The sequence below is a fragment of the Rana temporaria genome, chromosome 13 (assembly GCF_905171775.1).
Source record: "Rana temporaria chromosome 13, aRanTem1.1, whole genome shotgun sequence".
NCBI lineage: Eukaryota > Metazoa > Chordata > Amphibia > Anura > Ranidae > Rana > Rana temporaria.
The window spans coordinates 54,540,001-54,565,339 of record NC_053501.1 but is presented as its reverse complement, the minus strand read 5'-3'; the positions used below and the strand labels follow the sequence as shown (position 1 = coordinate 54,565,339).

General features: G+C 42.1%; 1 protein-coding gene across 1 annotated transcript in view; it reads right to left on the bottom strand.

Moving 5' to 3' along the window:
* Nucleotides 1-3,754: 3,754 nt before the first annotated feature.
* GALNT16 (polypeptide N-acetylgalactosaminyltransferase 16) overlaps nucleotides 3,755-25,339 on the bottom strand; it is a 212,056-nt gene continuing 190,471 nt past the window's right edge. Inside the window, exons 11-15 of the mRNA XM_040333412.1 lie at nucleotides 24,172-24,264; nucleotides 18,774-18,857; nucleotides 16,187-16,328; nucleotides 9,929-10,045; nucleotides 3,755-4,969 (exon numbers count right to left, since the gene is read on the bottom strand). Coding sequence (XP_040189346.1) covers nucleotides 4,832-4,969; nucleotides 9,929-10,045; nucleotides 16,187-16,328; nucleotides 18,774-18,857; nucleotides 24,172-24,264 — 574 coding nt within the window. The 3' untranslated portion in view covers nucleotides 3,755-4,831. The remainder of the gene's footprint in view (nucleotides 4,970-9,928; nucleotides 10,046-16,186; nucleotides 16,329-18,773; nucleotides 18,858-24,171; nucleotides 24,265-25,339) is intronic.

Below are 25,339 nucleotides of genomic sequence, written 5' to 3'. Positions count from 1 at the left end.
TTGGTCAGTTTTATGATGTGGAAGGAAGCGGTTAACACAAACAGGTGACAAGATGGGTATATTTCATTATGTTCATTCACTGGATTGCCCAGCAGTTTCCATGGTTTTGTTGCCCAAAGCAACTGTCAAGAACATAAGAATTAGAGATTAGTATAATGCGACAGCTGCAGCTATTTGGAGCTGGTGAAATCAGCCTCTTATTCTCATGTTCACAGCCAGAAATCCTCTGGTAAATATTGACTCAGAGAATAAAGACTAGTAGAGATTATTAAGGTTCTCAGCACACACTTGTGCCTTGCTCAAACACTTTCCATATGTCTTTGTCTCTTTTGCAATTGTGCTGTGATCAGTCAGTCTTTGAAACATCTTAAAAAATTTGGGGATTTTGTCCTTTCTTTACTGTAAATGGACAAATTATTTGCCGAAAACCTGCAACTTTTTAATCGGCTTTGTTCAATATAAGACAGAGGATCGTTCCCCCTCAAACACAGAATCTCCTGTTGCATTCAACTCCGCATGCTGATCTAAAATCACCCCTTAAGATGACTTTTTTGTTTTTTACCTTCACCTCCAGATTCCTCAAGGAACCTTATAACTGCCCTCCCACGAGGTCTCGTTTCAAAGCTGCAAGATTTTTCCAAATTTTCCTAAATCTTGTGAGATATTGGAGAAACGTATTACAAACAAAAAACAACTATTGCGCAGTTGGCTTTGTTTTCCAGATTCCTTTAGTCGGCCACGGATGACACATTTGCAAAGTCTTGATGAATCTCTTGAGATCGCATTACTCACAGAATTGATTACTGTGTTTGCCTCCCCCATTTCTAGAATGTTGGAGAATGTTCTGGAAGATAGTGGGTCGAGGCTAGGAGGGCTGTCTTGCATATTTAGGGGTCCTTAGCCAATCCCCAGGTTGGAGGCCTGGCAGGGAACTAAGGAGCTCTTAAATAGACATGAGCCATGCCAGCAGGGGAGTCAGGTGGAAGATGGAGAAGCAGTGCTGAGGGGAGTATGTCGTCGGTCCTTAAGGGGTTTTATCTCAGACTGGAGCTTGGGAGCTTGGGAGGCTGGCCTGGAAGCAGGGTTGTCTTTTCTCAAGGAAAGTTGCCCAGGGGCCCCAAATGCCCAGACCCTACTTGCCTGGGGGGCTAAGAGAAGGGGCGCCGAAGCTGTGGCACGCCGCACGCAGCTCACTCGACTGCACTGGTTGCTAGAATCGCCGCCTGCCCGGCGCCTAGCAACCAGTGACCTCAGAGGCCGCGGCCACCCCAGCATTCAGAGCGTGCCGCAAAACCATTGCACAGAGCAGGTAATATAACATATTTGTTATTTTTAAAAACTAAAACGTTTATCTTTGGAATCACTTTAAAAATGTTGTGAAGGGCTGCTGTAAACTGTTATTAATCTTATATTTGGTAATTTCATGCACAACAGATTTGGAAAAAATGACTACAGACAGCTTGTAAAATCAGAATAAATTATTACACAGTTATACACAAGCAGAGAGTGCAATCTAACGTCACAATGAATTACCAACAATGGTTTTCATCCAATATGACATCTGTAGAATAAAGGGACAGAATAACCAAAAACAAAAGTATTAATACAACATATCTGGTCTCAGATACAGAGTTTTACCTCATACTGTGGGTCATTTAAAAGACTTGGCATCAATGGAAATATAATTCTAGTACTGACTGGTCACTGTTGGAATAAAACATCAGCTCACTTTTGAGCTTATTTTGACAGCTTTTATGATTTCTCGTAAAAATTATATTTCACTAGTGTATTTTATCCAGTTAATACCAGACTTTTGATTCCACCTTACTAACACTGCCCATTACTTTAACTACATTTAAATGGGTGTCTGCAGAACTCCCTGGTACGTGTTTTCACCTTACAGCAGAAGACAACACAATTATCAAGACTTGAGACAGTATTGTGAACCTATATGATGGCGTCACCTTTGGTCTTTCCAATGAAGAATTCCTATTCTTAAAGCCGAACTCACTAACTACAAAGATAAAGTTGCATATCATTTTGCCTATCTGATCATGAGATTTTCAACGCTATGCTCCATAGCACAGCTCCACAACGCTTGGAGAGTCTTATCTCTCCTCCCAGCCTGTGACTGGACAGTGAAAGGAGCAGCATACTGATGCATACATTTCTCTATCACGCTCCCGTGCCTGCATACTTTTTGACCTGAACCACAACTTATTGGCTCCTTTACGGCTTCTGCCAAATTAAGGTACAAGCACTGCTTATTCAACAATGTACTAATGAATAGAGAGCTGCATTTGTTTGTGTCTTTTATATCTACCTGGAGTTCAGATCTAGGTTCAAAACTCATAGCAAACATAATTCATCTTCTCCTTGACTGACCTCAGCAGAATAAATTCTGATTGGTTGCTATAGGTTGATGCACCTAAAAATTGAATCTCTTACCGAATAAGGCAGATGGTGTTTTGGCAGCCATGGGGCCATATAATGTAAACTAAATAGAACCTAAATACGTATGTAGCTCAATAGCTCTGTGCTACAGGGGTTGGGTGGGATTCCTTTAAAGGAAACTATAGTATTAAAAAACAAATTATATACTCTTTGTAAACTCTGAACTCTCTATAAGGCCGCCAGGGCTTATCCCTGCAGTCCTAAAGCAAGAATGCTAGTATCACATTATCTAATACACCATTGACCACTAAAGGAAGCATTTACATACCTGTATATGCAATACAACAATAACTGACCAGCAATCTATTGCTAAATGTGAAAATCACATAATTACTTTTAGGTAAATGTTACAATAACAACTAGAAATGTGTACTTAATCAATATGTACTATATTTTCCTTCAAAGAATACCATTTTTAAAATAGGCTCACCTATAAAAAAAATCCCCCAGCCCTTCTTCGTATCCCCCTCAATATCACTAGTTGTGATCACACCATTTCCCTGAAGGCCTCCAACAAACAGTTGCTGCCTCCTATAATGTCTGCAGAAAAAGCCAAGTGTGGGGCTGCCTGCGCCTTATGATACATCCACTTTAAGTTTATATGATGTTAGCCTGCAGCTAAAAACTTGATTTTTACTGGCTGGGTTGCAGACAATCGGATTACTATACTACAGACCTGCAACGTTAGTAATGAGAGAGAAAGAGAAGGGGGCTGTTAGATTTTTTTTTTTTTAAGGTGAGCATGTACTTTAAAGTGTTACTAAACCCACAACAGTAACATCAGTCTGTATATGCAGTAAAGCATGCGTATGCTTGTTATACTCACCGTGGAACCTAAGGGGTTAATCCTGCGCATTGTGTAAAAAGACTGTTTGATCCTGTCTTCTCTGATCCTCCCCTTCTTCCACAGTCTCCAATACATCTTCTGAGAGTACAGAGCCTTGGGGGCACGCTGCACATGCTCAGTTTGGTGTGTATTGCTAGATAGATTTTTTTTTTTGGAAGTGCACATGATCGGGAAAGGACCAATCAGCACTGTCCAGACAGAGGGCCAGGGGTCATGCAGCCTCATAGGACATTAACAGGAGAATGAAAACTCCTCCTACAAGCTTTAACCAGTGCTCGGCCAGACACTGATAAAAGTCACAAGACTGCTATATACTGCTGATGAGAAAAGGTATTTAGTAATTTATATTTACTAAAATGTTTGCATTTCCATGTTCTGTGTACTGTGGGAGACCAGATATGGTGAATGCAGGGTCCTGGGTTTAGCAACACTTTAAGCCCCTGTTCTTGTATGACATCGTAGTTTAGATTATCCACTATTCTTTTTTCAAATTTGTATTCAGTCTGCAGATTTTTATTACATCCAGCTAGGTAGTCTCTTGTATTAGGTACAGTTTTCATTAACTGATAGAATAAAGAAAAGCTAGAAAAGCCACTGATGAAGCTGTAGTCTGGGAACTACATCATGGCAATGGTGTTCAAGGAAAGTCTTATACCCAACTCAAGAACCAACTTAAATGGATGCAAAAGAATTAATTATACAGAAATGTTTTGAAAAGGAATTTTAAAAATAGTTATGAACCTTTTCCAATCCTAAAACGGGAAACGGGTGTAAGGGGTAAAGCTTGGATGAAGAAACCATATGAAACACAATCAGATTTATACACAACATAAAGCTGTGGATTGCAGAGCTACATGTCACATACATTACATCTGAGAACATGCAGAGCTAAATATCAGAGAGACACATGATGCTCAGTGTTGCATATTTGAGCCTCTAACATTCAGAACTACATGTAAGAAAGACAGCTATAAGGTAGTTTTAATATAAGAAAATTAAATGAAATCTAACATTTCTAATAATGTGACATGCAACTCAGCATTATTGGCCCATTAGTCTTTAACTCGTACTTCTGATGCCATGTTCTTTGTCCATATAGAAACTTTACCGTATAGGAGTTCTTTAACACTGCATGATAATAAATTACTAATCAAGTCATTGAATGATCTGAATGGAAATGTGCTTGAGGTTTCACAGGTCTGTTGATAACACGTTACATCTTCACTGAGGATCCACAAGACTTGCTTTGCAGTGGACGAGATGAAAAATGCAGCCAGAGATGAAAAAGCATGATTGGATCACTTTATAAGAAATCTCACTGGATAAAATAGAATTCCAAGTGTCAGCCATATCCAGAGGCAGCTGGACCCCAGGGACAAATATGAAGACATCAAGTGATGCCATTCAAGGACTGGCAGTGTCTAACCACCTGTGAAAAGTTTTGGAGTTTAATGTTCAGAACCTGGTGGTCCATGAAATGTCCCAGGGTCCCATCTCCGTGGACCATGTAGAAAGTGTTGCTCTGAATATTCATGTTGCCTGGATCACTTCCCACTGTTGGCTCCCCAGATCTGACTGGCAAGGGTTGATCATAACTCTGGATGTGTGAGTGTCCAAACACAGGGCACTGCTTAGATGCTGCAAGAAGTGTCCTTTCAACTTCCATTTCTGGAGAAGACAAAATAACATACGGTCAACATTATTGTAACATCAGTTTAGTAGCAAGGCAACTGCAGAATAGTGTTGGACCAAGGCAAAACTGACTGGATATTGAAAAATGCAGAGCCCCATATTGCCCTTACCAAGAAATAGCTAAACCACAGTCTAATGCCGCGTACACATTATCGGAATTTTCGTTGGAAAAGGTCAGACGGAATTTTTTCATCAGATATTGCGATCGTGTGTGTACCCCATCAGAGTTTTTCCTTCGGAATTTCCGACAAACTTAGAAAACGTTTCTTTTTTCAGATGGAAAAAAATCGGAAATTCCTTTTGTCTGTATGGAACTCCGACGGAGAAAAAAAACATGAATGCTCAGAATAAAGTCGTCGCATGCTCAGAAGCATTGAACTTCATTTTTCTCGGCTCGGCATATTGTTGTACGTCATCGCACTCTTGATGGTCGGAATTTGGTGTGACAGTGTGTATGCAAGACAACTTGAATGGAATTCTGTCTGAAAAATCCATCGTAGTTTATCCCGACGGAAAATCTGATCGCGTGTACGCGGCATAACTGTAATGTTTAGACAAGCAAAATATGTACCTTAAAGTTGGTCTGGCCATGTTGTCATGGGTTTATTATTCTGTACAAGAAATATACAGCAGTTTGACTTGAACACGGGACATAACTCAACTGGTGCCATGATGACCACATGCAAAACATGATATATGATCATCTGTAGAAATACAGAGTGGCTTTGCTCTGCAAATCATACTAAACTGCAAATCCCAATTGGATTATCCAAGCCAAATCAGAAAATGAACCTTGGACAGAGAACTGCGATGCCTGGCTTAATTGTGTTAGAATGCTGTTTTTTTTTAAACAGTCAATTCTACATCTTGTATGACACCCTCCTTTTGTTTACTTTAAACAGGTTTTTCATTCCTTACCATGCAGGTCTATAGGCATGCAAAACCAGCTCGAAGCAGGTCATTTGCAGGTCAGAAGTAGGCAAGCAATAATAGGGCATGTTGTTTTAAGATATGACCACTAGGGGCTGCTATATTTACATCGGTAAATCATTTACATCGGTATATTTACATTAAATCAGTATTTTTTGCTAGAAAATTACTTTGAACCCCCAAACATTCTATATAATTTTATAGCAAAGACACTAGAGAATAAAATAAAAAGTCTTTGCAATATTTTCTGTCACACAGTATTTGCACAGTGGTCTTTAAAATGCATGTTATTTTTTAAAAGTACACTTCGCCAAATAAAAAAAATAAACAGCAAAGTTAGTCAAATAATTTTTTTATATTGTGAAAGATGATGTTACGCTGAGTAAATAGATACCTAACACGTTACACTTTAAAATTGCATGCATTCGTGCAATAGCGACAAACTATGGTACTTAAAAATCTCCATAGGCGATGCTTTAAAAAATGTTAACGGTTACCATTTCAGAGTTACAGAGGTGGTCTTTTGCTAGAATTATAGCTCTCTCTCTAACGATTGTGTGATACCTCACATGTTTACATTTGCGGGCGCGACTTATGTATGCGTTTTCTTTGGTGCCCGAGCAGGCGGGGACGGGGGGCTTTAAGATTATAATTTTTTTCTTATTTATTTATTTTTTCTTATTTTTATTTAAAAAATAATAATTCTGATCACTTTTTTTTGCTGTACAAGGATGTCATAGTATTAGATAGTGACAGGTACTCTTTATGGAAGGATCTGGGGTCTAAAAGACCCCAAACCCTTTCTCTGCACTTCAAAGTATTCAAAATGCCAATCTGCATTTTTGAATACCTTGGATTTTTTAAATCAGTGCCGTTGGCTGCCGAGTAAACCATAAGTGACGTTGTGACCTTGCTTCCAAGTTACTACATCGGAGACCCGATCAAAGTCACCTTCTCCCCTGACTGTAACAGGCAGAACACACAGGATGTAATTTTGCATGACCCATGAGGCCTACCTGAATGTCAATGACAGAGCAAGACTACATGCCTAATTATATCTGATAACAGAGACCATATACAATGGATATAAAAAGTCTACACACCCCTGTTAAAATGTCAGGTTCCTGTAATGTAAAAAAAATGAGACAAGCTTAAATAATTTCAGAACATTTTCCACATTTAATGTGACCTATAAACTGTACAACTCAAATGGAAAACAAACTGAAATCTTTTAGGGGGGGAAGTAAAACTAAAAAACTAAAATAATGTGGTTGCACAAGTGTGCACACCCTCTTATAACTGGGGATGTAGCTGTGTTCAGAATTAAGCAATCACATTCAAACTCATGTTAAGTAGGAGTCAGTACACACCTACCATCATTTAAAGTGCCTCTGATTAACCCCAAATAAAGTTCAGCTGTTCTAGTAGGTCTTTCCTGATATTTAGTCGCATCCTACAGCAAAAGCCATGGTCTACAGAAAGCTTCTAAAGCAGGGGTCCTCAAACTACGGCCCGCGGGCCACATGCGGCCCACAGAGGACTTTTAACAGGCCCACCTGACCCTGACAGGCAACGCCGGTTACACGGCAGGTTGTAACACAGCGATCCCGCTGTGTCACGGAGATCACAGTGTTAACAGTTCGGGTGCGCTGTGATAAATGTCCCGCCCTCCTCCTCCTAGACTAGCTTGTGTGATAGAGGCAGTGTTCTGTCTATCACACGAGCTGGTCTAGGAGGAGGAGGGCGGGACATTTATCACAGCGCGCCCGAACTGTTACCAACACTGAGCTTTGTGACACAGTGGGACCGTGACAGCAGTATGGCACAGTAAGGAGAAAGGCTGTGAGGGGCTTACGTTGGTGAGGGGGGGGGGGGCTTGTGATGGTGAGGGGGGGGCTGATGATGATGAAATGATGATGATGATGATGGTGGGGGGGGGCTGATGATGATGTAATGATGATGTGATGATGATGATGATGATGATGAAGATGGTGGGGGGGCTGATGATGATGAAGGTGAGGGACTTGCAATGGTGAGAGGGGGTTTCAATTAGGGGATGATGATGAAGGGGGCTTGCAAAGGTGAGGGGGGGTTGCAATGAGGGGATGATGATGATGATGATGGTGAGGTGGGGCTTGCAATGATCATGATCGGTTTGCAATTAATGATTGTGAGGGGGGCTTGCAATGAGGGGCTTATGATGAAGGGGGAGAGTTGCAATGATCGTGAGGGGCTTGCAATGGTGAGGGGGGGGGCTTGAAATAATGGCTTGAATTTGAAATGGTGGTGAGGGGGGGGGGGGGCTTGCAATGATGGTCTGAAATGACAGTGAGGGTGGGCTTGCAATGATGGCTTGAAATGACGGTGAGGTTGGGCTCAAAATAACATGTGCAGTGTGCATAGAAAATTGTTCATAGTTTTTTTTTTTATAGTCCGGCCCTCTAACGGTTTGAGGGACAGTGAACCGGCCCCCTGTTTAAAAAGTTTGAGGACCCCTGTTCTAAAGCATCAGAGGGATCTCATTGTTAAAATGTATCAGTCAGGAGAAGGGTACAAAAGATATTCCAAGGCATTAGATATACCATGGAACACAGTGAATACAGTCATCATCAAGTAGACAAAATATGGCACAACAGTGAGATTACCAAGAACTGGACGTCTGTCCAAAATTGATGAAAAGACAAGAAGAAAACTGGTCAGGAAGGCTGCCAAGAGGCCTACAACATTAAAGGAAATGCAGGAATATCTGGCAAGTACTGGCTGTGTGGTACACATGACAACAATGTCCCGTATTCTTCATATGTCTGGGCTATGGGGTAGAGTGGCAAGACGGAAACCTTTTCTTACAAAGAAAAACATCCAAGCCCAGCTAAATTTTGAAAAAACACATCTGAAGTCTCCCAAAAGCATGTGGGAAAATGTGTTATGGTCTGATGAAACCAAGATTGAACTTTTTGGCCATAATTCCAAAAGATATGTTTGATGCAAAAACAACACTGGACATCACCAAAAGAACACCATACCTACAGTGAAGCATGGTGGTGGCAGCATCGTGCTTTGGGGCTGTTTTTGTTTAGCTGGAGCAGGGGCCTTAGTCAAGGTAGAGGGAATTATGAACAGTTCCAAATACCAGTCATTATTGGCACAAAACCTTCAGGCTTCTGCTAGAAAGCTGAACATGAAGAGGAACTTCATCTTTCAGGATGACAACGACCCAAAGCATACATCCAAATCAACAAAGGAATGGCTTCACCAGAAGAAGATTACAGTTTTAGAATGGCCCAGCCAGAGCCCAGACCGGAATCAGAATGAAAATCTGTGGGGCGATCTGAAGAGGGTTGTGCACAGGAGATGCCCTCGCAATCTGACAGATTTGGAGTGTTTTGCAAAGAAGGGTGGGCAAATATTGGCAAATCAAGATGTGCCATGCTGATAGACTCATACCCAAAAAGACTGAGAGCAGTAATAAAATCAAAAGGTGCTTCAACAAAGTATTAGGTTAAGGGTTTGCACACTTCTGCAACCATGTTATTTTTTTTATTATTTTTACTTCCCTCCACCTAAAAGATTTCAGTTTGTTGTTTAACTGAGTTGTACAGTTTATGGGTTACATTAAAGATTGAAAACATTCTGTTCGACTCGAATACGAAGCTCAGCCCTAAAGTCAAATACACGGCTATAAATACAATACAGGATATATACCGTATATATCCTGTTTGTTCTTATATTTAAATGTTTTCGACCTCTATGAAATGTGATGACATGCTTTCAGAATTACATTGAGTAAAACTCTATTTCATGATTTCACAACAGGATGGATATGCGGTGATAAGCATTACAACTAAGCACACATTAGCTTTTATTATTCGGACATATAAACTGCTACAGTTAAAGACATAATTTGCTGTTATAGCTTAAAAAAACATCACTGTACTTGCACAATGTAATGAAAGTACTAGATATATTATTTATTAATATCTACTGCATTCTTAAAACCATAGCTACCTGTCTGCTGTCTTTCTGGTTGCAGTGTTCAAGCATGACGAGAGCTCCAGTGGAGAATGATGTGATGGACAGACACTTATCTTGCTGTCGAATCAAGGCATCACTGAGGACCCACTCCTGAGATTTGAAGTTAGAAGGGAATCAGATAACAGAGTAAAAAAAAAAAAAAACAGCATACAAGAGATAACAAGCATTGGAAAAAAAAAGTAGATCTACATGGGAAATGTTACCAACCAGGAACCCCAGAGTAATGCACCAAGGTAAAACACATTCAACATCCAAAACATGATTTTACTAACACACCTTATAGAATGTTTTTCATTCCCTTAATATCCTTATGTTGAATACGGTAATATGCATTGCGCTATGGGAGCTCAGGATCATCGCCAGCGACTTGTGAAAGTGACAGTGTTTGCTGAATTTTCAAACAACCCAGAAAACAAAACTGCTTTTTTCAGCAAACAAGCATAAAGTAGTCCATAATTCTTGTGCAACAGAAAAACAAGTGATGGGCTCCACCACTATTCCAGTTCCACACTGGGGTTTAGGGGTTTCCCGTCTACTTCAGGGGTTCCAAAGAGGAGGTTTTCACAGTTCAGCAACCTTGGCTCAGTCCCAAGCTAGTCCACCCTGCTCACTTAAAGGGGTTGTAAAGGTAAAAAAAAATTCCCTAAATAGCTTCCTTTACCTTAGTGCAGTCCTCCTTCACTTACCTCATCCTTCAATTTTGCTTTTAAATGTCTTTATTTCTTCTGAGAAATCCTCACTTCCTGTTCTTCTGTCTGTAACTCCACACAGTGTAAACGGCACTCGTCGCCGCATTGCGTTCCACTCTGGAGCGCATACGGCGACCACGCGATGACGGCATCGCCCGGCGCTGCGTGCGTTCCAGCGTGGAACACGGAAGTGCGAGGCAAATTAGTGCCTTATGCACTACACCTGTCTCGCACCTATAAACAGAACAGCGTGCAGACTGCACACTGTTCTATTATTGTAAGCCGTAGCCGGCTACGCTACAAAATTGGTATCATCAATTCCTAATCTGCAAACCTTGCTACGCTGGATGCCTACCTTAATTAAGCTAATGCCCTAGCTGGATCCATGCTGCTATACTGATTGCCATTGCTGGGACACCCTAAGAGATCTTCCTTCAGGAGACCCTGCACTATAGAATTCCAAGGGTGCTACTAGCTTACAGGAAACACTCTTCCCTGCTAACGGATAAGTACTATAACTGCTATAGGATTATTAAATTCTTATATACGCTTTACAAAGTACTGTATTTGGATCTGGCATAATTAATAGTAACCCGTTGCTTGAGTTTACTTAGTGGTTCTTCAGCTGACAGCTCTGCAATATCTTAAAGGGACATACACTCTAAAACTACCTGAGCTATATTTGCCTCTCTTATGCAAATGCTAGTAGCATACTGTATTCTCCTATACTACGTGCTTGACATATGTTGTTAAATGTATACGGGCTTCCACCCTAAAATGTTGAACATGTTTGGTCTTACTTTTTCATGCTAAGGATTGTAGGTATTTTATACCTACTCCCTTAGTAGCCCAATGCATTTCTTTATGTAAAGTGATATGATGTACAGAACCCCCAAACTTGTTGATTGGAGTGACGCCTGGGGTCCAGTACTGATAATCACTTGCATAGAGAAGTGCATTGGTTGTGCTTATTCACGTTTATCGTAATCTTTTAACGCTAGCGGTTGGAGGCATGTTGTAATACCTCCACCCTTAGTAGCTCAACGCATACCTATATGTGAGAGAGATGATGTAGTGAACCCCCAATCTCCTTTTCTCTGATTGGAGTGACGCCTGGGGTCCAATACTGAAACTTCACATAACATACAGAGGTGCATTGAAACCTTCGCTAACTGCAGTTGTGGTTCACTCTCGTTCACCATAGTTTGTGACACACAGTAATGCAAGGCATTTTCCCTGGTGTGGAGTGTCATGCTTGCCCCCTCCCTTGGACTACAGTAGAGTCAGGACGCTCTCTACGTTGCAGATAGAGAAAGGAGCTGTGTGTTAGTGGGCATCCTGACTCTCCTGTAGTCCAAGGGAGGGGGCGAGCACGACACTCCACACCAGGGAGAAAGCCTTGCATTACTGTGTGGAGTTACAGACAGAAGAACAGGAAGTGAGGATTTCTCAGAAGAACTAAGGACATTTAAAAGCAAAATCGAAGGATGAGGTAAGTAAAGGAAGCTATTTAGGAGAAAAAAAAATTGTACCTTTACAAACCCTTTAAGTGCGTCCTGCTCTCTCATTATAGACAGGTGCCGACGGTTTCCTTTTCCTTTTCTGGACTCTGAAACACCTTTAGGACCAAAGCTCTTGCATTAAGTGTTTGGAGGGTCTTCCCTCCCTAAAATCTTTGAACCTTAAACATTTTGAACCCCTAATGAGGCCTTGGAAATCTCGGGAGTACTGAAAATCAGTCCTGTCTTCTAAACTGGACTACCCCCAGAACCCCTTACCCTGCATGGGTGGGAACACTTGAATACTCAACATTGCTTTCAAATCATCCCCCTTAAAGGGATCATAATTCAAATAGTGGGGAAATATACCTGCTGTCCATGATGCGATCCTGGCGTCCTGTACAGTATTTAAAAGAGTCCAAGTTCTAGGCATTTTCTGTCATGTATAATAGTAAACTAGCATTTTGTATGGTATGTTCACACATAACCCTACAAAGAATTGTCCCCATACAGCCAGCCAATCACCAGCAGCAGATTGGATTACACCATCAGTTGCATATGAACTTAGTTTTTCCCTTGGCAGCAGTGGCATAGCGTGGGTTTTCAACACCTGGGGCAAGGCAAGTCATTTTCTCCCCCTAATCCATGGACTTTTATATACCTCCATCCTGATTACACCCCCCGGATACCCCCCACTCTGCTCACACCCCCCATATATCCCCCCAATTCCTCCACTCTGATCACACCCCCAGATTTGACCACCCAGATTCCCCCACTCTGATCACACCTCCAGATACCCCACCAGCTCCCACCACTCTGATCACACCCCCAGACCCCCCCATCCCTCCACTCTGATCGCCCCCCCCCCTCCAGATACCCCCCCATCACACACAATCCCTCCACATCTCACCAATCCTGCAGCACCAGGGACAGGATAGTTAGCTGTGTCCGACGCAGGCAGGAGAAAGAAAGGCACGGAGCATTGCCGCAGGCATCAGTGGAGGGGCAGCATGACAGGGGTTAATGGCTGGATACAGTAGGACGCCTGCTAGGAGGAGGTTGGTAGAGCTAATAGGGAGAGGAGGAGGCCGAGAGAAGGAAAGGAAGAGGAAGGGGAGGGAGCCAGTCGCCACCAGGCAGCACAGGGTAAGGAGCTTCACCACCCACTCGCCCTGTTTTTTAAGGGTTGATGTTTACTGGTATGGGGGTTCTCGATGGCCGCGAGTGGCGGAGGTGTTGGCCTCTTGTGCCCCAGGGTGGTAAAAACGACTGGAAGTTTATAAATAAAGGTTAATGTGTTATTATGTTTATTATGGTTAATTGTTGAAAGTTATATATATGTATATATATTTTGGGTTATATTTTGGTTAATAAAATGGCCGTCTTGGCCAATTTACCCCATTCAAGTCTTGTGTGGTTACTAGGGGAAGGGATGGGGTTTTTTATGTTTATGTTAATAGCATAAGCCGTAGTTAATACCATAGTCATGTCTGCATCAGGACTCTCTGTGACAGCAGCTAAACAGCAGGTAAACTAAAACTTTCACACTGCGACCTCTCTCCTACAGCGTTGAGGAGGTTTTAGTTGACCTCCAATGTAAGCTAAAATAGTCAAATTATTTAAAAAAATTGGGAGCATTATGACATTAAACTGGGAGCACTGCATGTAATATTACTGCTTCCTATGGCCACAATATTTCTGAATTATCTTCTCTAACCAATCCTTTCAGTGTAATGAAGAGATCATTTTTTCATTGGCGAATCCGATGCAGCCATACTGTCATTATTTACCTTCAACATGAAATAAAACCTTTTATAGCATTGAAGGGAAATATACATTCTAACATTTATTTTAACCATGTTAGCATAGCTTTATTTCAATCATATAGCCTAGGATTTATCAGTGTTGACAAGAGGGGGGGTGGGGTAATGCAATGGAGATTATGACAGCTCTACGCTATTTTCATCACTACCAGCAGAGTTGCTGTGAGATATCATTGTACCAATGCAAAGAACACAGAAGAGGTCTCTTGCCCATGGCTTTATTTCATTTGTGCTGCCTTGGGCCCTTTTATGCCCTTTCCCGGTACTAAATTATCACTGTCAAATCTAGAAGTTGTGAACATAAGCAAATTTTTGTATTCTGCTGCATTGCTCCAGTTGCTGCTGGATAAACTGAGCCAAGCTTTTTTGATTGTAGGGATAAATAGAAACTATGAGGGGTGCACTTGTCAGTGTATGAGGATGTCTGGAAACATTATCAGGAGTGAGTCAACAGGTAAATTTTCTATTTAATTATGGCCACTGCAATCTCCTAGTTCAATAGCTTTAGACAGACAGGTGCGATCTGTATTGTTCAGCGTACCCTGAAGACGGAAACTGAACTCTGGTGACCTGGTAAAATTGGCTTTGCCTACAACACAATTTCAAAGAAAAACTTTCATATACCGGACACTTGCAGCATCAGAAGCAGATTACCCAGATAGGTTCGAAGAGGTGGTATCTGAATTACAGCACGGTGCATCGACCTTTGATAAAACCATTGTGGATGTGGACAGTGGATTTAAGTTAAAGTGTTTATAGACCGTAACAATGAAATTCTCTTATTTGTTCCCCTTTGGGCTGGTAAATATACCATGTGTTTTGTAATATGAACATGTTTATTAAGTGCAGACCATTGATACTACCAGAAATCCTGAGAGCTTCTAACTTCCTGTACACTTTGCCTCTACAACCCTGAAATCTCAAGTAGTGTTACCTGCCCTGCCCAGTCCAAGTCTATGAACTAAGATACACATCCACCCAATGTTATGGAGGAGAAAGGGGATGTTCTGCAAACCAAATATGGAGGGAGCAGCTTTAAGCTGGCTATGCACAAATCACATCCAATAATTGATAAGCAGCAATGTATCACATTTTTGGTTTTGGGTTTAATATCGCTTTAAAACGGTAGTGAACAGCTGCAGTGTTCAAAAATATTGAATATTATGAAATAGCCCTCCAGCAGCATGCTGAGAGGGATGACATCTTCCCCAGTCCTTCTTCTGGGAGTCCTCGGTTTCTGCACGAAGCTCTGAAGGTCCAGGATTCTGTCGAGAAATGCCCCCAATCGAGAAATGCCCAGTCGGAACTGCTCATGCTCAGCACATGCGCAGTATGGAGCCGCGGAAAGCTGAACATCTGAATTTACAATCAGCTGTGGACGGCGCCTGCGCACAAAAGCCGACATTGTGCCGCATGCTCCCGATGATTGTGCAAGTCTGCAAGGGGCGGATTTGTTCATGATGGGCGCGTGTGAGGGGCGGATGCCTACATGAAGGGAGCTTTTTTTGTAATGATAGGCAGTGCTGCTAAGATGGGGGCCGAATTTTTCAGGAAACTCAAACACATCTCCTAAACAAATATATCTCTGCTAACATTGGGAAAAACCCGCCTTTCAGTTGGCTAAACACGCCCCGCAAACACGTGTAGGGGAATTGCAGAGATATTACACGTGCCCATCATGAACAAATCCGCCCCTTGTAGACTTGCATGAGCATCGGGAGTGTGTGGCAGTATGTGGCTATTGTGCGCAGGCGGCGTCTACAGCTGATCGTAAATTCAGATGTTCAGCGGCTTCTGGCGGCTCCGTACTGAGCATGCGCAGTTCCGGCCGGGCATTTCTCGATAGGGGGGCTTACTCGTCAGGACACCGGCACAGTATGCTGGAGCTTCAGAGCGCATGCGCCGGTGACGTCATCGGCTGCATCCGTGGTGAATATCTCCTAATGGTGCACATTTAGGAGATATTTTACCTACAAGTAAGTCTTATTATAGGCTTACCTGTAGGTAAAAATCACAAAGCGGGCTTTACTACCGCTTTAAGGATTAAAAGACACTTCTATATCCTCTCCAGTTTATTACTTGCATGTCTATTGGTGGCCCAAGGGTAAAATGTCCTTTTGTTAAATTGGCCTTGGATCTTCTGTAACTTTATTTTATTACTACAATGACATCATATGAAACACTTTTTTAGCGCAGATAGACAAGTTATTTTTCTGTTACCTGTGTGGCCAGTGCATTACTTGCAGTTCCCTTGCAGACTCCCACACCAGCCAGAATATTCCCTGCTGTATCTGGTCCCTGAGACTCCAGACAGTTTGCTCCCTGCTTTATTATCCCAGTGATCACCTCCTTCTCTGGGATCCTGCATGCAGAATGATATGCTTTAGTGTATTTAAGAATAAAACACATGTATGATAAAACTAACTGCATATCAAAAAATCCTAGAGAATTCATACATGCCACAAATATTGCCCAGTAGATGCAAAGAAAAAAAGCTGCCATACCAGTTATGACGGCAGATACAGTTTATCATCTTAGCAAATGTTTGTGCAATAAGCTAACATCTACAGGAGATGGAGAAGGTAATGCATCTGAAACAATTGTGCCAGGAAACTCAACAATCATTTGCCACCCCTTTATTTACCAGTTGCATGCTCTAATTACTCTGTACAGAAGGAACTGTTATCATTCCTCTTATACTCCATTTGTGTTCTATCTGCTCTTTGATCTTCTAGTAGGTTATCGCTACTGAAAAGGGGAAGTCTACCTAGCTTTATATACAACATATAGCACCTCAAAGGCTTAATGAGAAAGCAGCCATTCTCAACCAGGGTTCCATGGAAAACTAAGGTTCCTCCAGGGGTGGCTAGTGGTTCCTTGAGCTCTACCTAACCGACCTCCCATCTGATGGTACCTGAAAAGTTATAGGTCCAACACCAATTGGTAGATCCAGCTTCATGACCGGCAGGGTGTCATTCACCCCTGCAAGCGAGGCATTCTTCTTACCACCACCAATGTAAAGGGACATTTTCCCAATGACCCTTGATTGACTAATTTTACCAGGGGTTCTTTGTAACCTGAAAATTATTTCAAGGGTAAAAATTTTGAGATGGCTCATTTAGAGTTATATACGAGGAGTTAATTTTACAAGTTTAACTTTTTAGTCACTCACTTGGTTTTAGGCCCATACAGGACTGGCTTATATTTTAGTGGGATTGAACTCAAAATATGCTATAGGAACATATACCAATGTTAGTTGTGCCTTAGCAGTACCCTGAAAAAGTCTACAATTCCTGAAAAATAATGTTCTTTCTGGTATGTGAATATGCCTAGGCACTCCTGTGCCTTCAACTTCACAGCTGTATATCTGCAGTGTGATATCTAAGGCAGTGTTTCTCAACTCCAGTCCTCAAGGCGCCCCAACAGGTCATGTTTTCAGGCTATCCATTATTTTGCACAGGTGATTTGATCAGTTTCACTGCCTTGGTAATTACCACAGCCATTTCATCTGAGGGAAATCCTGAAAACATGACCTGTTGGGGCGCCTCGAGGACTGGAGTTGAGAAACACTGATCTAAGGCACTGTTGCCCCTGACTGCTAGTCTCAGGAGATTTGAAGTGAAATTTGGTGATGTCACTACTGTGCTGCTCACTGTTTTACATGCTGGAGGCTCTGACATGTGGAAACAAAGCCCTGCTTCTACCAAGATGGCCACCCTACACTCAACAGAAAGCAGAACAAGGCACGGTAAGTCATTAATGTGGAAAGACCATCTGCAGGGAGACCACATGCAATCCTATTAACTAGTTCTTTGTCCTCTGTCTGCATTATTTTGGGCACAGCTTCCAGAGTTCAGTTCCTCTTTATGTATAGATATACTGTATACAAACGTAGACTGCAATATAAAACTAAGAGGGTGCCCATACACAGGCACTGCAAGAGTGATTGAACTATGGCCTTGTCAACCTTTATGAGACACCCCGAAGGGCTAGGGCAGGGGTGCCCAACAAGTGGCCCGGGGGCCACATGTGGCCCACGGAGCCCTCTGATGTGGCCCACGACCTCCTGCTCTCTGATGGAATAGAATACTGTGTTTAAAGGTCAGTTTATTACTAAAATCACAGTGTAAACTGGGCTGCTTTCAAACTGATCTGCAGATGTAGAGCAGTTTACCTGTGGGTTATCTGCACTGAGCCCTAGACTTCTGTTATTACCTGCGAGTTTGGTGAGCTTTCTGAAAGTGCACCAAACCTGCAGAATATAATAGAAGTCTATTACAAAGTGCAGGAAAGCGAAAAGGTACATTGCGTTGCACCCACGGTGCGGGTAAACCGCAGTGCATCAGTGTGAAAGCAGCCCTGGGCCCCTTTCGCACGGTCCTTCCGACCCAATTGGAGTCTCTGTTTACCTCTAAGGAGTTGCAGATGTAAACCGACTTATGTCCTACCTCCAATCTGCAAAAAAGTTTAGTGAGCTTTGTCCGTGTCTGCTTTGCATATGCAGAGCGGACACGGACCTGCCATCCACCCGCTCCGCTAATTGTGGCCCACGACCAGTTACTGAGTTGCTTAAGTGGCCCTCATGCTTCAAAAGGTTGGGCACCCCTGGGCTAGGGAAAAGCAATCAGTGCATATGCTCATAGAGCTATTGATACATTGCTTGATGGAGCTCTACGGAGAACCACTATAACAGACAACTACATTTCCAAAGACGTAAGGTAACAATAGGATTCTGTCATAAAGAACGTCAGTTAATACTTTAATGCCCCAATATGAATTTCTACTCTTACCCTCTTGATTTACTTACTTTAGCTCAGGGTACACATTTTGGAGATACCACTGAAAGGATTTACAGCTCATCTTCTTCCGCAGCTCCACTCTGTCTGCTACACTGCAGGGAGCACAAAACACATGAACAATATCAGGTGCAGTACACCAACAACACAGCATTTAACAGTCACGTGATCTGAACCAGAGGAACTATATTAACCACTTACCAACTGCCTAACTATAAATGTACATCATGTTTTTAATGTTAAATCCTGGGGTTATGGCTGCAGCTAGATGCCATAACCCCAGTGTCTTTTTTTTGTCCGTTAGGTGGCACGAGCTGCAGCATGGGGGTTTGTGTGTGAACACACAAATCCCTGTGCTGCCAGAGGAGAGAAGACAGATTGTGTGTTTCTACAAAGTAGAAACAGCAATCTGTCATCTCTCCTAGTTAGTCCCATCCCCCCACAGTAAGAACACACACATAGGGAACACAGTTAACCCCTTGATCACCCCCCAGTGTTAACCCCTTCCCTGCCAGTGACATTTACATAGTAATCAGTGCATATTTATAGCTCTGTAGATGTCAATGGTCCCAAAAATGGGTCAAAAGTGTCCGACCTGTCCGCCGCAATGTCTCAATACTTCTAAAAATCGCAGATTACCGCCATTACTAGTAAAAAAAAAAAAACGCCATATAAATGCCATAAATCTTTGCCATAGTTTGTAGAGGATATAACTTTTGCGCAAACCAATCAATATATGCTTTTTGCAATTTTTACCAAACATATGTAGAAGAATACATATCGGCCTAAACTGAGGAAAAAATGTTGTTTTTTTTTTCAAAATTGTTGCTCTTCTTTTGTTTATAGCGCAAAAAATAAAAACCGCAGAGGTGATCAAATACCACTAAAAGAAAGCTCTATTTGTGGGAAAAAAAGAAAATCTATTTTGTTTGGGTACAACGTCGCATGACCGCGCAATTGTCAGTTAAAGCGATGCGGTGCCATATCGTAAAAATGGGCCGGTCATTAAGCAGCCAAATCTTCCGGGACTGAAGTGGTTTAAGGTACATGAGAGATCTGGGGAACTTTTGACCTGTCCTGCTTATTTCTATTACAAGGGATATTTCCATTCCTTGTAATAGGCATAATAGTGATAAAAAATAAAGGGACAGTGTAAAAAAAAAAAAAAGTATAATAAATAAGAAAATACATAAATAATGTAAAGTTTCCCATCTCTCCGTGCTCACGGGCACAAGCGAACACATATCTAAGTGGCACCTGCATATGTAAGCGATGTTCAAACCACAATGTGAGGTATCGTCGCAATCATTAGAGTGAGAGCAATAATTCTAGAGCACTAGACCTCCTCTGTAACTCTAAACTGGTAACCTGTAAAAAATGTTAAGGCGTCGCCTATGGAGATTTTTAAGTACAAGATTTAAAGCTTGACATGTTAGGTATCTATTTACTTGGTGTAACATCATCTTTCACATTATAGAAAAAATGTGGGTAACTGTTGTGTTTTTTTTTTACTCATTAAAGTGTATTTTTCCCCAAGAAAATTGCGTTTGAAAGACCACTGTGCAAATACAGTGTGACATAAAATATTCCAACGACCACCATTTTATTCTCTAGGGTCTCTGCTAATAAAAACTATATATAATGTTTGGGGGTTCTAAGTAATTTTCTAGCAAACAATACTGATTTTAATTTGTAAGCAACAAATGTCAGAAAAAGGCTGGGTCAGCATTAAAATTGATTACAATTACTCAGATTATTGTACAATCTCAGTCTTTCAGCTCAGAGTTGCAATAAGAAACTATATAATAAAGCACATATCTCTTAAAGGGGTTGTAAAGGTTCGTTTTTTATTTTCTTAATAGGTTCCTTAAAGCTAGTGCACTCACCTTTTCCTTTAGATTTTTCTTCTAAATTTAGTTTTTCATTGTCTGAATTTCTCACTTCCTGTTCCTTCTCAGTAAGCTGTTCTGGCTGACTAACCCCCAGCCAGATGATGGTGGAAAGCTTACTGAGGAGAAACAGGAAGTGAGAAATTCAGACAAAGAAAAAAAACATAAATAGGTAGATTCACAAAGAGTTAGGCCGGCTTATCTACAGATAAGCCGACCTAACTCTGAATCTAAGCCGGCCTATGTTTAAGTGTATTCTCAAACAGAGATACACTTAAACATATCTAAGATAGGCTGGCTTGCGCCATTCTATCTTAGGCTGCAATGTTTCTTTTGCCCGCTAGATGGCGCTGCCATTGCGGCCGGCCTAGATTATGTAAATGAGGGGCTACGCCGATTCCCGACGATTTACGAGCGTACGCCGGGCCTACACCGTCGAGTTACATCGTTTCCGTACACGATAGGCCGCCTAAAGTTATTCCACCTATGAGGTGGAATAACAATGTTAAGTATGGCCGCCGTTCCCGCCGCAAGGTTCGAATTTTTTACGTCGTTTGCGCAAGTCGTCCGCGAATCGGGATTTACGTAGTTTACGTACGCGTCGAAATCAATAGGCCCGTACGGCCTACTTAGCCGCAATGCGCACTGGGAAATGTAGTCGCCCGGCGCATGCGCAGTGTAAAAAACGTCAAAAAACGTGAGGTCAAGCCTCATTTCAATAATACACGCCCCCCTCCCAGTCATTTGAATTAGGCGCGCTTACGCCCGCTCGTTTTAGGCTACGCCGCCTAAAATTTGAAGGTAAGTGGTTTGAGAATCACTTTTAACCTAAATAATTTAAGGCGGTGTAGCCTAAAAAGAGTAGGATAGGTCGTCCTAATTTTAGGCCAATCTCTCTGAATCTACCTATTAGAAGGGAAATCGAAGGAAAAGGTAAGTGAACCAACAATGCACTGGCTTAAAGCGGGGGTTCACCCTAAAAAAGAATTCTAACATTACATTGAGCTGAGTTGTGACAATGACATTATGCTGACCTTTTTAATGTCCTTGCCGTACATACCGTTTTATCTATATTTTCACCGCGGCTTCCGGGTATGTAATCCTGCGGGACTGGGCGTTCCTATTCACATGCTAATTGATTGACATGCTTCCCACCGGCGCATACAGCGCATCACGAGTTGCCGAAAAAAGCCGAACGTCGGTGCGCAGTCTGGCTTCTTTCGGCAACTCGTGGTGCGCTGTATGCACCGGTGGGAAGCATGTCAATCAATTAGCATGTGAATAGGAACGCCCAGTCCCGCAGATTACATACCCGGAAGCCGCAGTGAAAATATAGATAAAACGGTATGTACGGCAAGGATTTTAAAAAGGTCAGCATAATGTCATTGTCACAACTCAGCTCAATGTAATGTTAGAATTTTTTTTTAGGGTCAACCCCCGCTTTAAAGGAACCTATTTAGAAAATAAAAAACAAACCTTTACAACCCCTTTAATTCTTCCAACTGTTGATCATTATATCAGACTTAAAAAAAAAAAAAAAATCAATTTGTACTTCAAAGTGTTAAATCAGTATGAGTGATGGGAACTTGATGTGAGCTATGCTGTTCCACTGTTGGCAACAAATGTGTTTAGCACAAAGGTAAAATATGACAGGGCTCCACTTTTCTTTGACTTTTAGAGCCGGTTCACACAGGGGCGACCTGTCAGGTGACTCAGCTGCCTGACAAGTCGCGGTCCGCTCTATTCAATGGAACCGTTCTAATAGGAGCGACGCAAGTCGCTCCGACTTAGAACAAGGTTCCTGTATGACTTTGGGGGCGACTTGCATTGACTTCAATACAGAAGTCATTTTGCCTCTCAAGTCGTCTTGAGATCACCTTGTCGAGTCGCCCCCAAAGTCGTGCCGCCTGTGTGTGAACTGGCTCTTAGGGTTCAGTGGTGTTATACATTTTTTATTTCAATATTGATTTATGTAGTCAATACTGAATGTTGATCCTGTAATTCTTGCAAAATGATTTATTCAGTTCATTCACAGAATGGACAGTACTGAAACTAAATATACAAAGGCCCGGATTCACAAAGCACTTGCGCCGACATATCTCAAGATACGCCGACGTAAGTACAAATGTGCGCCGTCGTATCTATGCGCCGACCCACATACTAAGATACGCCTAAAAATAGGCTTCCTACGACCGTCGTAACTTGCCTACGCCGTCGTATCGTGGGCGCATATTTACGCTTGGCGCATTTGCCGCTCCCATTGATTTTCTATGCAAATGAGGGAGATACGCCGATTCACAAACGTACTTGCGCCCGGCGCTTAATATACACGCTTTGCGTAAGTCGTACGTCCGGCGTAAAGTTATTCCCCATATATGAGGCGCAACCTATGCAAGGGTATGGACCAGGGAACACAAGCCGTCGTATCTTTTGTCGTTTACGTTGTACATGAATATGACTAGGTGTAGGTTACGTTCACGTCGTAGGCAGTGATCCGTCGTATCTTAGGGAGTAGTTTCGACGTGATTCTGAGCATGCGCACTGGATGCGTCCACGGGACGGCGCATATGCGCCGTTCGTTATTCGTAGCTTTATGGTGCTCGGCCCATCATTTGCATGGGGTCACGCCTCATTTGCATGGCTCACGCCCACTTCCACTTACGATGACTTACGCCTAAGGCCTCGTACAGACGAGGGGTTATCCGCTGGAAACGGTCCGCCGGACCGTTTCCAGCGGACATTCCTCCTCCGGATTTTGATCCGATGGCTTGTACTCACCATCAGATCAAAATCCGCGCGGAAAACATCCGCGGTCACGTGTCGCGCCGTCGCCGCGACGATGATGCGGCGACGTGCACGACGCTGGAAGGTAAATACTTCCACGCATGCGTCGAATCACTACGACGCATGCGAGGGATGGGAGCGGACGGACTGATCCGGTGAGTCTGTACAGACGACCGGATCAGTCTGCTGGACTGGATTCCAGCGGATAGATTTTGTAGCATGCTACAAAAATTTTATCCGCTGGGAATCCGTCGGCTGGACAAATGTCTGCCGAAAATTGTCCGCTCGGGCCTACACACGACCGGATCTATCCGCTGGAACTGATCCGCGGATAAATCCCAGCGGATAGATCCGGTCGTGTGTACGGGGCCTAAAAAACCCCATCGCAGATTTGGTGGCAAATGCTTTGTGAATTCGGTGCTTGCCTCTCTGCGCTGCGTCGGCGTAGCATAAAGAAGATACGCTACGGCGGCATAAATATGCGCGGATGTCTGTGAATCCGGGCCACACAGTATAAGAAGCATTTATCAAGTGCGATAAATACACTTCTACTTTGCATGTGATTGGGTATACTTTGCAAAGTGAATTTTCACCTCTTTCAATAAGCTCAGTGAAAAATCCCTTACAAAGTAAACATTCACTTTCTAAGGTGAACATACTATATTCCTTTATTAAATTGGCCACATTATCTTAATGAATGTTGTATGGTGTGTGATTGAGTGTATAGTAAACTCACCTCCCAAATGATTTTCCAATGGCAGAGGGACGTGCCTGATAGTAATACTGCTTGTATTCATCCATCCAAACCTCAGCGGTGCGCTTGGTGTTCCTGAAAGAGCAGACCACAATTTTTATGACTTTATTTTTAAACTTTATGTCTAATCAATTATTAAAACATAATTTCCTGTTCCACCTAAACCACAATGGTGTAATTCAATCAAATAAATTACCAACAGGATTTGAAAACATTTTTTTTTTCATTCTTAGCCTGCTACAATATTTCTTCAACTACAACTACTACTTTCTTCTTCGATGAGGAAGAAAAAAAAAAAGATTCTTAAAGTGAGATTTCTGAAAACTATTTAGCAACGTGGAGCCTTCGTGTCCTAAAAAATATTTCATGCGACACTTTTACATTACAATGCGAATGGAGTGCTAGGAATTCTCTATTCCCAAAGCTGAAGTCAGATTTGATTGATCAAGAAATGTTTTGCAATCTTTGACAGCTGGGCCAATTAATGTTCTACAGCAAGCACAGCCATTAATAACATGTTGTTACATTTATATGGCTTTATTCTGTACAGGTTTTTTATTACAAAATGGACATCTGTTTATTTGTCAGACAGCTAACATTCCTATTATGTGCCTGCTGTTCTCCTTTGACCATTTATCAAAAATATTAGTGTATGTAAAAGAGCTGCTAATAGCAATTACAACTGTGAATGTAAAATGACCTAAGCCTGTACAGGGACTAGGATATATAACATTTATGTTGCTGTGCTATGAAGACTATTGTTCTCGCTGCCCGTAAAGGTGACAAAAAAGACAGCTGGTAATTATGTTGCGTGGTATCAAAGGACAGAAGTTGGCCATATTGCTCCTTTTGTTTTAAAGAAAAACTGAAATTGGTTTTATGTCAGTTTTATTTAATAATTTTTCTCAGTTTACAGTATCTCACAAAAGTGAGTACACCCCTCACATTTTTGTAAATATTTTATTATATCTTTTCAGAGACAACACTAAAGAAATTACACTTTGCTACAATGTAAAGTAGTGAGTGTACAGCTTGTATAAGATTGCCAAGAAAACATCCCGTCGTGATTCTCGGTTGTTTTCTCGCCAGGAAAACTGCTGGAGATCCTAGACACGGCCGGTTTTCTCGTCCAAGAGAAAACATGACAGTT